This window comes from Heptranchias perlo, chromosome 5 (assembly GCF_035084215.1).
Source record: "Heptranchias perlo isolate sHepPer1 chromosome 5, sHepPer1.hap1, whole genome shotgun sequence".
Classification (NCBI taxonomy): domain Eukaryota; kingdom Metazoa; phylum Chordata; class Chondrichthyes; order Hexanchiformes; family Hexanchidae; genus Heptranchias; species Heptranchias perlo.
In genome coordinates this window covers 134,913,484-134,930,211 of record NC_090329.1, presented here as the reverse complement: position 1 = coordinate 134,930,211, position 16,728 = coordinate 134,913,484, and the positions used below count along the sequence as shown (strand labels likewise).

The following is a 16,728-nucleotide window of genomic DNA, read 5'->3' as shown; positions in this document are numbered from 1 at the left end:
ATTTATTAGTGACTATCTTGTATTTATGGCTCCTGGTTCTGGTCTCCCCCACAAGTGGAAACATCTTCTCTACGTCTACCCCAACATAGAATCATAGAATGGTTACAGCACAGAAGGAGGCCATTCGGCCTGTCGAGCCCGTGCCAGCTCTCTGCAAGAACAATCCAGTAAGTCCCACTCCCCTGCCCTTTCCCTTTGGCCGTGCAAATTTTTTCCCTTCAAATACTTATCCAGTTCCCTTTTGAAGGCCACGATCAAATCTGCCTCCACCACCCCCTCGGGCAGTACATTCCAGGTCCTAACCATTCGCTGTGTAAAAAAGTTTTTCCTCATGTCACCTTTGGTTCTTTTGCCAATCACCTTCAATCTGTGTCTTCTGGTTCTTGACCCTCCCGCCAATGGGAACAGTTTCTCTCTATCTACTCTGTCTGGACCCCTCATGATTTTATCAAATCTCCTCTCAACCATCTCTGATCCTAGGAGAACAACCCCAGCTTCTCCAGTCTATCCGCGTAACTAAAGTCCCTCATCCCTGGAATCATTCTAGTAAATCTTTCCTACACCCTCCTCTTGGCACCGCACTTTAGGAAGGATGTGAAGACCCTCTAAGGTCTTCACATCCTTCCTAAAGTGCGGTGCCTAGAACTGGACACAATACTCCAGTTGTGGTCGAACCAGTGTTTTATAAAGGTTCATTATGACTTCCATACTTTTGTACTCTATGCCTCTATTATAAAGCCCAGGATCCCGTATGCTTTCTTATCTACTTTCTCAACCTGCCCTGCCACCTTCAATGATTTGTGCACATATACTCCTAGGTCTCTCTGTTCCTGAACCACCTTTAGAATTGCACCCTTTAGTTTATATTGCCTCTCCTCGTTCTTCCTACCAAAATGTATCACTTCGCACTTCTCTGCATTAAATTTCATCTACCATGTGTCCACCCATTCCACCAGCCTGTCCATATCCTCTTGAAGTCTATCACTATCTTCCTCACTGTTCACTACACTTCCAAGTTTTGGGTCATCTGCAAATTTGGAAATTGTGCCCTGTACACCCAAGTCCAAGTCATTAATATATATTAAGAAAAGCAGTGGTGCTAGGAACCAACCCCTGGGGAACACTACTGTACACCTCCTACCAGTCCGATAAACAACCGTTCACCACGACTCTCTGTTTCCTGTCCCTCAGTCAATTTCGTATCCATGTTGCCACTGCCCCTTTTATTCCATGGGCTTCAACTTTGCTGACAAGTCTATTATGTGGCACTTTATCAAACGCTTCTGTTAATTTTGTCCTAGATTATCGTTTCTAAAAGTTGCCCCACCACTGAGGTTAAACTGACTGGCCTGTCGTTGCTGGGTTTATCCTTACATCCTTTTTTGAACAAGGGTGTAACATTTTCAATTCTCTAGTCCTCTGGCACCACCCCCATATCTAAGGATGTTTGGAAGAATATGGCCAGTACCTCTGCATTTTCCACCCTTACTTCCCTCAGCAACCGAGGATGCATCCCACCCGGACCGGGTGACTTATCTACTTTAAGTACAACTGGCCTTTCAAGGACCCCTTCTTTATCAATTTTTAGTCCATCCAGTATCTCAACTACCTCCTCTTTCACTGTGACTTTGGCAGCTTCTTCTTTCTTGGTAAAGACAGATGCAAAGCACTCATTTAGTACCTCGGCCATGCCCTCTGCCTCCATGAGTAGATCTCCTTTCTGTTCCCTAATTGGCCCCACCCTTCCTCTTACTACCTGTTTACTATTTATATGACTATAGAAGACTTTTGGTTTCCTTTGTATGTTGGCCACCAGTCTTTTCTCAAACTCTCTCTTTGCCCCTCTTGTTTCCTTTTTCACTTTCCCTCTGAACTTACTATATTCAGCCTGGTTCTCACTTATATTATCATCCTGACATCTGTCATATGCCCCCTCTCTCTGCTTCATCTTACTCTCTATCTCTATCCAGGGAGTTTTGGCTATGGTTGCCCTACTTTTCCCCCTCATGGGAATGTGCCTCGACTGTACCTGACCCATCTCCTCTTTAAAGGCCATTCATTGTTCGATTACAGTTTTGCCTGACAATCTTTGATTCCAATTTACCCGGGCCAGGTCTATTCTCATCCCACTGAAATTGGCCCTCCTCCAATTAAGTATTTTTACTCCAGATTGCTCTTTGTCCTTTTCCATAGCTTATCTAAACCTTATGATACTATGATCACTGTTTCCTAAATGTTCCCCCACAGACAGTTGCTCCAGTTGACCCGCCTCATTCCCCAGAACCAGATCCAGCAATGCCTCCTTCGTCATTGGGCCGGAAATGTACTGATCAAGAAAGTTCTCCTGATGACACCAGAAATTCTTCCCCCTCTCTGCCCTTTAACACTATTACTCTCCCAGTCTATATTAGGATAAATGTAAACAATTTTACAACACCAAGTTATAGTCCAGCAATTTTATTTTAAATTCACAAGCTTTCGGAGGCTTCCTCCTTCCTCAGGTGAATGTTGTGGAAATGAAATCCTCGAAATGAAATCGCATTTATAAATCACAGAACAATGCTTGGTGATTACAGTCTTTTCAACTGCCCGTTACCAAGGCAATCAGTGTGCAGACAGACAGGTGTTACCTACAAGGTCTCCGAATATACAAATCACCAAAAAAAAACCACAGGGATAGAGAGGTAGAAACATTGAAAAGACAGCATCTGCCCCGTTATATTAAAAACAGATAACATTTGTTCGCTGGTGGGGTAACGTGTAGTGTGACATGAACCCAAGATCCCGGTTGAGGCCGTCCTCATGGGTGCAGAACTTGGCTATCAATTTCTGCTCGACGATTTTGCGTTGTCGTGTGTCTCGAAGGCCGCCTTGGAGTACGCTTATCCGAAGGTCGGTGGCTGAATGTCCTTGACTGCTGAAGTGTTCCCCGACTGGGAGGGAACCCTCCTGTTTGGTGATTGTTGCGCGGTGTCCGTTCATCCGTTGTCGCAGTGTCTGCATGGTCTCGCCAATGTACCATGCTCTGGGGCATCCTTTCCTGCAACGTATGAGGTAGACAACGTTGGCCGAGTCACAGGAGTATGAACCATGCACCTGGTGGGTGGTGTCCTCTCGTGTGATGGTGGTGTCTGTGTCGATGATCTGGCATGTCTTGCAGAGGTTACCGTGGCAGGGTTGTGTGGTGTCGTGGATGCTGTTCTCCTGAAAGCTGGGTAATTTGCTGCGAACGATGGTCTGTTTGAGGTTGGGTGGCTGTTTAAAGGCGAGTAGTGGAGGTGTGGGGATGGCCATAGCGAGGTGTTCGTCGTCATTGATGACATGTTGAAGGCTGCGGAGAACATGGCGTAGTTTCTCCGCTCCGGGGAAGTACTGGACGACAAAGGGTACTCTGTTGGTTGCGTCCCGTGTTAGTCTCCTGAGGAGGTCTATGCGATTTTTCGTTGTGGCCCGTCGGAACTGTCGATCGATGAGTCGAGCGTCATATCCCGTTCTTACTAGGGCGTCTTTCAGCGTCTGTAGGTGTCCATCACGTTCCTCCTCTCCTGAGCAGACCCTGTTTATTCGCAGGGCCTGTCCATAGGGGATGGCCTCTTTGACGTGGTTAGGGTGGAAGCTGGAAAAGTGGAGCATCGTGAGGTTGTCCGTGGGCTTGCGGTAGAGTGAGGTGCTGAGGTGCCCGTCTTTGATGGAGATTCGTGTGTCCAAGAAAGAAACTGATTCACGAATCTCCATCAAAGACGGGCACCTCAGCACCTCAATCTACCGCAAGCCCACGGACAACCTCACGATGCTCCACTTTTCCAGCTTCCACCCTAACCACGTCAAAGAGGCCATCCCCTATGGACAGGCCCTGCGAATACACAGGATCTGCTCAGATGAGGAGGAACGCGATGGTCACCTACAGACGCTGAAAGACGCCCTAGTAAGAACGGGATATGACGCTCGACTCATCGATCGACAGTTCCGACGGGCCACAGCAAAAAATCGCATAGACCTCCTCAGGAGACTAACATGGGACGCAACCAACAGAGTACCCTTTGTCGTCCAGTACTTCCCCGGAGCGGAGAAACTACGCCATGTTCTCCGCAGCCTTCAACATGTCATCAATGACGACGAACACCTCGCTATGGCCATCCCCACACCTCCACTACTCGCCTTTAAACAGCCACCCAACCTCAAACAGACCATCGTTCGCAGCAAATTACCTAGCTTTCAGGAGAACAGCGTCTACGACACCACACAACCCTGCCACGGCAACCTCTGCAAGACATGCCAGATCATCGACACAGACACCACCATCACACGAGAGGACACCACCCACCAGGTACATGGTTCATACTCCTGTGACTCGGCCAACGTTGTCTACCTCATATGTTGCAGGAAAGGATGCCCCAGAGCATGGTACATTGGCGAGACCATGCAGACGCTGCGACAACGGATGAACGGACACCGCGCAACAATCGCCAAACAGGAGGGTTCCCTCCCAGTCGGAGAACACTTCAGCAGTCAAGGACATTCAGCCACCGACCTTCGGGTAAGCGTACTCCAAGGCGGCCTTCGAGACACACGACAACGCAAAATCGTCGAGCAGAAATTGATAGCCAAGTTCTGCACCCATGAGGACAGCCTCAACCGGGATCTTGGGTTCATGTCACGCTACACGTTACCCCACCAGCGAACAAATGTTATCTGTTTTTAATATAACGGGTCAGTTGCTGTCTTTTCTATGTTTCTACCTCTCTATCTCTGTGGTTTTTTTTGGTGATTTGTATATTCGGAGACCTTGTAGGTAACACCTGTCTGTCTGCACACTGATTGCCTTGGCAACGGGCAGTTGAAAAGACTGTCTGTAATGACCAAGCATTGTTCTGTGATTTATAAATGCGATTTCATTTCGAGGATTTCATTTCCACAACATTCACCTGAGGAAGGAGGAAGCCTCCGAAAGCTTGTGAATTTAAAATAAAATTGCTGGACTATAACTTGGTGTTGTAAAATTGTTTACAATTGTCAACCCCAGTCCATCACCGGCATCTCCACATCATATATTAGGATAATTAAAGTCCCCCGTTATCACTACTCTATGGCTTTTGCACCTCTCTGTAATTTGCCTGCAAATTTGCTCCTCTATCTCCTTCCCACTAGTTGGTGACCTATAGAATATACCCAGGAGTGTAATGGCACCTCTATTGTTTCTTAACTTTAACTAAATAGATTCTGTCCTTGACCCCTCCAGGACATCCTTTCTCTCCAGCACTGCAATATTCTCCACCCCTCCTCCTTTCTTTCCTTCCCTATCTTTCCTGAACACCTTGTATCCAGGAATATTTCGTACCCATTCCTGCCCTTTTTTTGAGCCAGGTCTCTGTTATCGCCACTACATCATATTCCCATGTGGCTATTTGCGCCTGCAGCTCACCAACCTTGTTTACCACGCTTCGTGCATTTACACACATGCACTCTAAACCTATCTTAGACCTTCTTGTATTCTCTCTTAGTCTGATCCTACCTAGTACCACACCATTTCTTACTCTAGTGTTATCTGTCTCTCGCAACCCTTTGTGCACCTTGTTTCTCCTTTCCAATGCTACATCCTGGTGCCTATCCCCCAGCCAAATTAGTTTAAACCCTCCCCCTCAGCACTACTGAACCTCCCAGTGATGAGATTGGTCCCAGTTTTGTTGAGGTGCAACCCGTCCGGCCTGTACAGGTCCCACCTCCCCCAGAACTCGTCCCAATGCCCCAGGAATCTAAAGCCTTTCATAATCTTAAAGATCTCTATCAGGTCACCCCTCAGTCTTCTCTTTTCTAGAGAAAACAGCCCCAGCCTGTTCAATCTTTCCTGATAGTATAACCCCTCAATTCTGGTATCATCTTTGTAAATCTTTTTTGCACCTTCTCCTCTAAATCCTTTTTATAATATGGAGACCAGAACTGTTCACATTACTCCAAGTGTGGTCTAACCAAGGTTCCTCGTGACAGCCTGGCCCCCAGTGGCGGCCTGACCCCCAGTGGAGGCCTGACTCCAACTGTATTTATTAACGACTTAGATGACGGGATAGAGAGCCACATATCTAAGTTTGCCGATGACACCTTGTAAGCAGTGTAGATGAAAGCATAAAATTACAGAGAGATATTAATAGATTAAGTGAATGGGCAAAACTGAGGCAAATGGATTTCAGTGTGGACAAGTGAGAGGTCATCCACTTTGGACCTAAAAAAGGAACGATCAGAGTACTTTCTAAATGGTGAAAAGCTCAAAACAGTAGAGGTCCAAAGAGAGCACCTCCCAAACCGGCGACCTCTACCACCTAGAAGGACAAGGGCAGCAGGCACATGGGAACAACACTATCTGCACGTTCCCCTCCAAGTCACACACCATCCCGACTTGGAAAAATATATCACCGTTACTTCATCGTCGCTGGGTCAAAATCCTGGAACTACCTTCCTAACAGCACTGTGGGAGAACCTTCACCACACGGACTGCAGCGGTTCAAGAAGGCGGCTCATCACCACCTTCTCAAGGGCAATTAGGGATGGACAATAAATGCTGGCCTCACCAGTGACACCCACATCCCATGAACGAATAAAAAAAAGACTTAGGGGTCCGTGCACATAAAATGTCATGGACAGGAACAGAAAATAATCAAAAAGACTAATGGAATGTAATGTATCTAATCAAATGTAGTCGTGTGTAATGTATCCAAGTTTACTGACGATACAAAGCAAGGTGGGAAAGTAAGCTGTGAGGAGGACACAAAGAGTCTGCAAAGGGATATAGACAGGTTAGGTGAGTGGGCAAGAAGGTGGCAAATGGAGTATAATGTGGGGAAATGTGAGGTTATTCACTTTGGTGGGAAGAAAAGAAAAACAGAATATTTTTTTAAATGGTGAGAAACTATTAAATGTTGGTGTACAGAGGGATTTGGGTGTCCTCGTGCAAGAAACACAAAAACTTATCATGCAGGTACAGCAAGCAATTAGGAAGGCAAATGGCTTGTTGGCCTTTATTGCAAAGGGTTGGAGCACAGGAGTAAGGAAGTCTTACTACAGTTGTAAGGAATCTTACAACACCAGGTTATAGTCCAACAGTTTTATTTGAAAATCACAAGCTTTCGGAGCTTACCTCCTTCGTCAGGTGAGTGAGGGGTCACCTGACGAAGGAGGTAAGCTCCGAAAGCTTGTGATTTTCAAATAAAACTGTTGGACTATAACCTGGTGTTGTAAGATTCCTTACATTTGTCCACCCCAGTCCATCACCGGCATCTCCACATCATGGTTACTACAGTTGTGCAGGGCTCACCTGGAGACCTCAGCTGGAGTACTGCGTATAGTTTCGGAATCCTTATCTAAGGAAGGATATACTTGCCTTAGAGGTGGTGCAACGAAGGTTCACTAGATTAATTCCTGGGATGAGAGGGTTCTCCTATGAGAAGAGGTTGAGTAGAATGGGCCTATACTCTCTGGAGTTTAGAAGAATGAGAGGTGATCTCATTGAAACATAGAAGATTCTGAGGGGGCTTGACAGGGTAGATGCTGAGAGATTGTTTCCCCTGGCTGGAGAGTCTAGAACTAGGGAGCATAATCTCAGGATAAGGGGTCGGCCACTTAAGACTGAAATGAGGAGGAATTTCTTCACTCAGGGTTGTGAATCTTTGAACATACACAGCCCTCTGGGGTAGAGAATTCCAGTCACTGAGTATATTCAAGTCTGAGATTGATAGATTTTTGGACTCTAGGGGAATCAAGGGATATGGGGATCAGGCGGGAAAGTGGAGTTGGGGTCGAAGATCAGCCATGATCTTATTGAATGGAGGAGCAGGCCTGAGGGGCCGTATGGCCTTCTCCTGCTCCTATCTTCCCAGTGACTTTCCACTCCTGCCCACCGTTATTCTCGCTGGCTATGGGCGGGAGTCAGTGTCGGGGCAAATGAGGATTTTTATCAATGGCGTTAGCAGACAAGGATGCTAAAGTTATTCCTGCTCTCCCAAACACCATCCTGCCCATGTTTCTTCCACTTCCAAAAATGCAGACACTGTGGCATGCAGACTGCCTGATGTCCCTTGTGGTGACTTGGAAGAATTCAGTAGCATGAAAGCTTCGTGCTCTGGAAACCTTCAGTCCTATGGGAAGAGTTATCCCTGTTCCTGCAGCCAAGGATACAATTCTGATACAACCTTTCTTGTGAAGTGGTAATGTTCTCCTCAGTCTCCAGTCTCCTCTGACATATCCAGGAACATGTAGTAGGTTCCATAAATTTAAGGCTTAGGGTAGTAATAGCCGTGGACAAAATGCACCTGCAATTGTTGGCCCGTCATTAACCTTTTTTTAAAATTTGTTTTTGAGGTGTTGGCAATGCTGCATTTATTTCCATCCCTCGTTCCCCAAGAGCATTGAGTCAATCCTTTAGTACATCCAGAATACCCAAAGGAATAGCCATCCTCACCACTTTGTGTGATGCAATTTAAATGCTAGCAGGAACCAAGAATAATGAAGAAAATCTCAGTCAGCAAAAAAAACCTCAAAAATGGAGGATTATGCAGCAAAACCAGCTACTGCATGAAGGAAAATGAGAGAACAGGCAACTGAAATTGAATTTTTAAAACAGAAACCACTAACTCATTTTAAGAACCCTTGAGCAGGCCAGGTACTAGGAATCATTATCATAGAATTATAGAATTTTATCAGCCTTTGCTGAGGCGATTAAGAAATAACAGACAAACTGAAAAGAAAGGAAACCCAAGATGAAGACATGAGTCTGCAGGCAATTGATAGAGCAGCCAACACCCAGCCAATTTGGTGGCTGCTGAAGTGGAGGTGATGCTGCAATAGACGGTTGCTCAGAGGTTTGCCCTCTGTGCCACTGCATAGGTCTGCATTGCAGCATGCCTGAAAGGAGGTGGAATCATAGAATCATCGAAAGGTTACAGCACAGAAGGAGGCCATTCGACCCATTGAGTCCATGCCGGCTCAATGCAAGAGCAATCCAGCTTGTCCCACTCCCCTGCCCTATCCGCATAGCCCTGCAAGTTTTTTCCTTTCAAGTATTTATCCAGTTCTTTTTTGAAGGCCATGATTGAATCTGCCTCCACCACCCCCTCGGGCAGTGCATTCCAGATCCTAACCACTCGCTGTGTCAAAAAAGTTTTTCTTCATGTCACCTTTGGATCTTTTGCCAATCACCTTAAATCTATGTCCTCTGGTTCTTGACCCTTCCGCCAATGGGAACAGTTTCTCTCTATCTACGCTGTGCAGGTCCTTCATGATTTTGAATACCTCTATCAAATCTCCTCTCAATCCTCTCTGTTCCAAGGAGAACAACCTTAGCTTCTCCAGTCTGTCCACATAACTAAAGTCCCTCATCCCTGGAATCATTCTAGTAAATCTCTTCTGCACCCTCTCTAAGGCCTTCACATCTTTCCTATAGTGCGGTGCCCAGAACTGGACACAATACTCCAGTGGTGGTCGAACCAGTGTTTTGTAAAGGTTCATCATGACTTCCTTGCTTTTGTACTCCATGCCTCTATTTATAAAGCTCAGCATTCCACATGTTTTCTTAACTGCTTTCTCAACCTGCCCTGCCACTTTCAATGATTTGTGCACATATACTCCCAGGTCTCTCTGTTCCTGTACCCCTTTTGGAATTGTGACCTCTAGTTTATATTGCCTCTCTTCGTTCTTCCTGTCAAAATGTATCACTTCGCATTTTTCTGGGTTAAATTTCATCTGCCACGTGTCTCCCATTCCACCAGCCTGTCCATATTCTCTTGAAGTCTATTACTGGCCTCCTCACTGTTCACTACACTTCCAAGTTTTGTGTCATCTGCTAATTTGGAAATTATGCCCTGTACACCCAAGTCCAAGTCATTGATATATATCAAGAAAAGCAGTGGTCCGAGTACCGACCCCTGGGGAACACTACTGTTAGGGATGGGCAATAAAAGCTGGCCTCGCCAGCGACGCCACATCCCATGAACGAATAAAAAAAACCCCACCTCCCTCCAATCTGAAAAACAACCGTTCACGACTATTATCTGTTTACTGTTACTTAGCCAATTTTGTATCCATGCTGCCACTGCCTCCTTTATTCCATGGGCTTCAATCTTGATGACAAGCCTATTATGAGGTACTTTATCAAACGCCTTTTGAAAGTCCATATACACCACATCAACCGCATTGCCCTCATCGACCCTCTCTGTTACCTCATCAAAAAAACTCCATCAAGTTAAACACAATTTGCCTTTAACAAATCCATGCTCGCTTTCCCTAATCAATCCACACGTGTCCAAGTGACTGCTAATTCTGTCCCAGATTATCGTTTCTAAAAGTTTCCCCATCACCGAGGTTAAACTGACTGGCCTGTAGTTGCTGGGTTTATCCTTACACTCTTTTTTGAACAAGAACATAAGAACATAAGAAATTGGAGCAGGAGTAGGCCAATCGGCCCCTCGAGCCTGCTCCGCCATTCAATAAGATCATGGCTGATCTGATCCTAACCTCAAATCTAAATTCATGTCCAATTTCCTGCCCGCTCCCCGTAACCCCTAATTCCCTTTACTTCTAGGAAACTGTCGATTTCTGTTTTAAATTTATTTAATGATGTAGCTTCCACAGCTTCCTGGGGCAGCAAATTCCACAGACCTACCACCCTCTGAGTGAAGAAGTTTCTCCTCATCTCAGTTTTGAAAGAGCAGCCCCTTATTCTAAGATTATGCCCCCTAGTTCTAGTTTCACCCATCCTTGGGAACATCCTTACCGCAACCACCCGATCAAGCCCCTTCACAATCTTATATGTTTCAATAAGATCGCCTCTCATTCTTCTGAACTCCAATGAGTAGAGTCCCAATCTACTCAACCTCTCCTCATATGTCCGCCCCCTCATCCCCAGGATTAACCGAGTGAACCTTCTTTGTACTGCCTCGAGAGCAAGTATGTCTTTTCTTAAGTATGGAGACCAAAACTGTATGCAGTATTCCAGGTGCGGTCTCACCAATACCTTATAGCTGCAGCAATACCTCCCTGTTTTTATATTCTATCCCCCCAGCAATAAAAGCCAACATTCCGTTGGCCTTCTTGATCACCTGCTGAACCTGCATACTGACTTTTTGATTTTCTTGCACTTTGACCCCCAGATCCCTTTGCACTGCAGGACTTTCCAGTTTCTCGCCATTAAGATAATAACTTGCTCTCTGATTTTTCCTGCCAAAGTGCATAACCTCACATTTCCCAATATTGTATTGCATCTGCCAAATCTCCGCCCACTCACCCAGCCTGTCTATATCCCTTTGTAGGTTTTTTATGTCCTCCTCACTCTCTACTTTCCCTCCCACCTTTGTATCATCTGCAAACTTTGATATGTTACACTCGGTCCCCTCCTCCAAATCGTTAATATAGATTGTAAAGAGTTGGGGACCCAGCACCGACCCCTGCGGAACACCACTGGCTACTGGTTGCCAGTCCGAGAATGAACCATTTATCCCAACTCTCTGCTTCCTGTTAGATAACCAATCCTCCACCCATGCCAGAATATTACCCCCAATCCAGTGATTCTTTATCTTGAGCAATAATCTTTTATGTGGCACCTTGTCGAATGCCTTCTGGAAGTCTAAATACACGACGTCCACAGGTTCCCCTTTATCTACCCTGTACGTTATGTCCTCAAAGAACTCAAGCAAATTTGTCAGACATGACTTCCCCTTCGTAAAGCCATGCTGACTTTGTCCTATTAAATTATGTTTATCCAAATGTTCCGCTACTGTCTCCTTAATAATAGACTCCAAAATTTTACCCACCACAGATGTTAGGCTAACTGGTCTATAATTTCCAGCCTTCTGCCTGCTACCCTTTTTAAATAAGGGTGTTACATTAGCAGTTTTCCAATCTGCCGGGAAACTTTGCCGAGTCCAGAGAATTTTGGAAAATTATTACCAAAGCATCCACAATCCCTACTGCCACTTCCCTCAAGACCCTAGGATGTAAGCCATCAGGTCCAGGGATTTATCCGCCTTGAGTGCCATTAATTTACTGAGTACCAATTCCTTCGTGATTTTAATTGTATTTAGCTCCTCCCCCACTAGAGCCCCCTGTTTGTCCAGTGTTGGGATATTCTTAGTGTCCTCTACCATAAAGACTGAAACAAAATATTTGTTCAGCTTTTTTGCCATCTCCATGTTTCCCACCATTAATTTCCCGGTCTCATCCTCTAAGGGACCTATGTTTGCCTTTGCCACCCTTTTTCTTTTTAGACAACTATAGAAACTCTTGCTATCTGTTTTTATATTTTTTGCTAATTTATTTTCATAATCTATCTTCCCTTTCTTAATCAATCCTTTCGTTACTTTTTGCTGTCTTTTGAAGACTTCCCAATCTTCTATCCTCCCACTAAGTTTGGCTACCTTATATGTCCTTGTTTTTAGTCAGATACTATCCTTAATTTCTTTACTTAGCCACAGATGGCTGTCATTTCTTTTACACCCTTTTTTCCTCAGTGGAATATATATTTTTTGAAAGTTGTAAAATAACTCCTTGAATGAACACCACTGCTCATGTACCGTCTTACCCTTTAATCTATTTTCCCAGTCCACTTTAATCAATTCCGCTCTCATACCATCATAGTCTCCTTTATTCAAGCTCAGTACGCTTGTTTTAGAATCAACCTTCGCACCCTCTAATTGGATATGGAATGTAACCATGTTATGGTCACTCATTCCAAGGGGATCCTTAACTACTGCTCAAGAAATCCATCCCTAATACACTCAATAAACTCTTCCTCAAGGCTGCCCTGCCCAATTTGATTTGTCCAGTTAATATGATAGTTAAAATCCCCCATAATTATAGCTGTTCCCTTATTACATGCCCTGACTATTTCCTGATTAATACTTCTTCCAGCACAGTTGCAACTATTAGGAGGCCTATATACTACGCCCACGAGTGTTTTTTTCTCCTTATTATTCCTTATCTCTACCCAAACTGTTTCATTATCCTGATCCTTTGTCCCAATATCGTTTCTCTGTATTACAGTGATTCCTTCCTTTATTAACATAGCCACCCCACCTCCCCTTCCTTCCTGCCTGTCCTTCCTGATTGTTAAATACCCTGGCATATTTAATTCCCAGTCGTTGTCACCCTGCAGCCATGTTTCTGTAATGGCCACAAGATCATGCCCATACGTAGTTATTTGTGCCGTTAACTCGTCCATTTTGTTACGAATGCTACGTGCATTCAGATAAAGAACTTTCAAATATGTTTTGTGACACTTCGTTCCTGCTTTTTCCTTTTTGAACACTTCACCTTTTACTCCATACCTTCTGTCCCTTCCTGACACGCTTTCCTCTGTCTCCCTGCTCAGGTTCCCAACCCCCTGCCACAGCTTTGATGCTGGGTTAATCGCCTTACGCCTTCTAGTTTTTATTTTATCTGTCGTGCCTAAAGTACACTTTCTTTCTGCTGCTCTACGCTTTTCCCTTTCACTTGTTCTTGAACAACTGTTGGTACTATTTGTATTGTAGATTTCCCCTGGGTCTTCCCCTCTCTTGCTGCTCTCAACTTTATTCTCTTCTGACTCCCCGCTCAGGTTCCCATCCCCCTGCCACTCTCGTTTAAACCTTCCCCAACAGCACTAGCAAACACCCCCGCGAGGACATTGGTCCCGGTCCTGCTCGGGTGTCACCCGTCACGCTTGTACAGGTCCCACCTTCCCCAGAACCGGTCCCAATGTCCCAGGAATCTAAATCCCTCCCTCCTACACCATCCCTGCAGCCACGCATTCATCCTGTCTATTCTCCTGTTCCTATACTCACTAGCACGTGGCACCGGTAGTAATCCTGAGATCACTACCTTTGAAGTCCTGCTTTTTAATTTATCTCCTAACTCCTTAAATTCACCTTGCAGGACCCCATCCCTTTTTTTACCTATGTCGTTGGTACCAATATGGACCACGACTACTGGCTGTTCACCCTCCCCCTCCAGAATGCCCTGCAGCCGCTCCGTGACATCCTTGATCCTAGCACCAGGGAGGCAACATACCATCCTGGAGGCACGTTTGCGGCCGCAGAAACGCCTATCTGTTCCCCTTACAATTGAATCCCCTATCACTATAGCCCTGCCACTCTTCTTCCTCCCCTCCTGTGCAGCAGAGCCATCCGTGGTGCCCCGAACCTGGCTCTTGCTGCTTTCCCCTGATAAGCCATCTCCCCCAACAGTATCTAAAGCAGATTATCTGTTTGAGAGGGAGATGGCCACAGGGGACTCCTGCTCTACCTGCCTAACAAGGGTGTAACATTTTCAATTCTCCAGTCCTCTGGCACCACCCCCTTATTTAAGGATGTTTGGAAGATTATGGCCAGTGCCTCCGCAATTTCCACCCTTACTTCCCTCAGCAACCTAGGATGCATCCCATCCGGACCGGATGACTTATCTACTTTAAGTGCAGCTAGCCTTTCTAGTACTTCCTCTTTGTCAATTTTTAGCCCATCCAGCATCTCAACTGCTGGCATTGACTGGTTCTGTCACTGACTGTGCATGTTAGCAGAAGATAACCCTCCAGCAGATGGCACAGCTCTGCAACTGGGTTTATGCTGATCTTTTTTAGTCAAAAGAAGTGGGATATAAAACAGCTGATCCTTCAGGTACTCCTCCAGTCCCTCTCCTTCAGAGAAGACCGACGGTGAGATCTCACATTTTGATCGTGAACCTGTGAAAACATTTCCCCACGTTAGGTGGAAGTTAGGGGCAACAGTGCCTGCAAAAATGGCAAATTGGTGGGTGCTGGCTGATGACTCTGGCATGCCTTCTTTCATGCAGTACGACATAAAGAATATCATGTTGTGATTTGGGTGCTTTTGAAGAAACAGCAACATAACAGTTAGTCAAGCCTTCACACGTACATAAACCATCGGGCCTGCTTTCATAACCTACCTTAAGAGTTGGAGTCTCCACAGCCACCTGCCAACGTGGGGTATGTTCTCCTCTACCTCCAGATGCGGGTACTGCCAGGTGGGCACAGAGCACCCATCCTGACATCCCTTTGGTGGTTCTCTTCTTCTTCCAAGCACTTCAGATGCGGGAACTCCCATTGGGAAACCCATCGGTGCCAATAAAGGTGCTGGGAGCAAAAGTGTATAAAATTATTGGCACAAGGTTCATGAGAACCTAAGTGCCAGCAGGAAAAAAAAATCAGAGAAACTGGCCAGAAATGGCCTAAAAATGTTTAATGAATCGTCTTACTTTAAACCTACTTGTGTCGAGCTCAGTGCCTGGCAACATTGAATGCTCATTTATATCATTGGAAATTCAAAGCGTTACCATTGTAATACAGAAGGTATTATTCTGTCACCACTGCATCATTTGCAAACTCCCACCTGCGTCAGGCGAGAGTTTCCTACAGCTACCTACAATTGAATCCCCTATCACTATAGCCCTGCCACTCTTCTTCCTCCCCTCCTGTGCAGCAGAGCCATCCGTGGTGCCCCGAACCTGGCTCTTGCTGCTTTCCCCTGATAAGCCATCTCCCCCAACAGTATCTAAAGCAGATTATCTGTTTGAGAGGGAGATGGCCACAGGGGACTCCTGCTCTACCTGCCTAACAAGGGTGTAACATTTTCAATTCTCCAGTCCTCTGGCACCACCCCCTTATTTAAGGATGTTTGGAAGATTATGGCCAGTGCCTCCGCAATTTCCACCCTTACTTCCCTCAGCAACCTAGGATGCATCCCATCCGGACCGGATGACTTATCTACTTTAAGTGCAGCTAGCCTTTCTAGTACTTCCTCTTTGTCAATTTTTAGCCCATCCAGCATCTCAACTGCTGGCATTGACTGGTTCTGTCACTGACTGGAAAAAGGGCATCTTAAAAAAAAGGGCACAAACCCAACGTTATGGGTTTCTGACCCCTTTTCTGTGCAGAGAAGGCAGTAACAATAGGTCCGTATGTCTTGATACACATTCACTGAATGAACACAAGTGCCTTTATACCTGAGCAGAATGGTTCGTGAGGCCTGTCCCCTCCAGGTCCACCACTTCCAGGCTCCGGCTGGAAGCCACAGCGACTGCCAACATTCCAGCAATGTGGTCACCTGCAAAAGGAAGAGAAGAAACTGGATACAGACAGGGAATCAAGTGGAGAAATACCATAATCAGTCAGAGACTTGCTGATTTCTGGATATACGGTTAGTAATGAATGTTCAGTAAATAACATGCAAAAGAATGGTATGTTTATAAACAGCAGCGTGGCTGAGGGGATGGCCATAAATATGGGTAGGAGAGTTTATATGGAGGGAGAGGTTTAGGGGTGGCAGGAGTGCAATGAATTCAGAGGAGACGGTGCAAGTGGAGCTGAGATGGAGACTGAAATCACTGAGGAGGAGAAATTGTCCTCCTGATTTGGTGTGGTGCTTGGTGGGGGGGCACAGTAGAAGTTGAGGACTTGAAAGGAGGTGCAAGAAGAATAGAACAGAATGAGGTACTCAAAAGAGGAGATGGCACCAGAGGAGTAGAGAGACGGACCAAGTTGTGACTTGGTTTCATGGGCCACCTCACCAATGTGGTGAATTGGACAGGTGGAGAAATGGAGAGAGGATAGCCTGGTGTAGAGGCTTTGGTAAAGGGCAAGGTCTCACCAACCATAAGCCAAGTTTCAGTCAAAGCTAGAGTGTCAATACGATCACCCATGAGTAAGCAAAAATACCGGTGGGAAATGGAGAGGGATAGTGATTGTTGATCCGTTGC

The 16,728-nt window shown here is 45.7% G+C and overlaps 1 protein-coding gene across 1 annotated transcript in view; it reads right to left on the bottom strand.

Moving 5' to 3' along the window:
- lrrc73 (leucine rich repeat containing 73) overlaps window positions 1–16,728 on the bottom strand; it is a 137,714-nt gene that overhangs the window by 23,944 nt on the left and 97,042 nt on the right. The window contains exon 4 of the mRNA XM_067985230.1: window positions 15,976–16,076. Within this exon, the coding sequence (XP_067841331.1) occupies window positions 15,976–16,076 (101 nt within the window). The remainder of the gene's footprint in view (window positions 1–15,975; window positions 16,077–16,728) is intronic.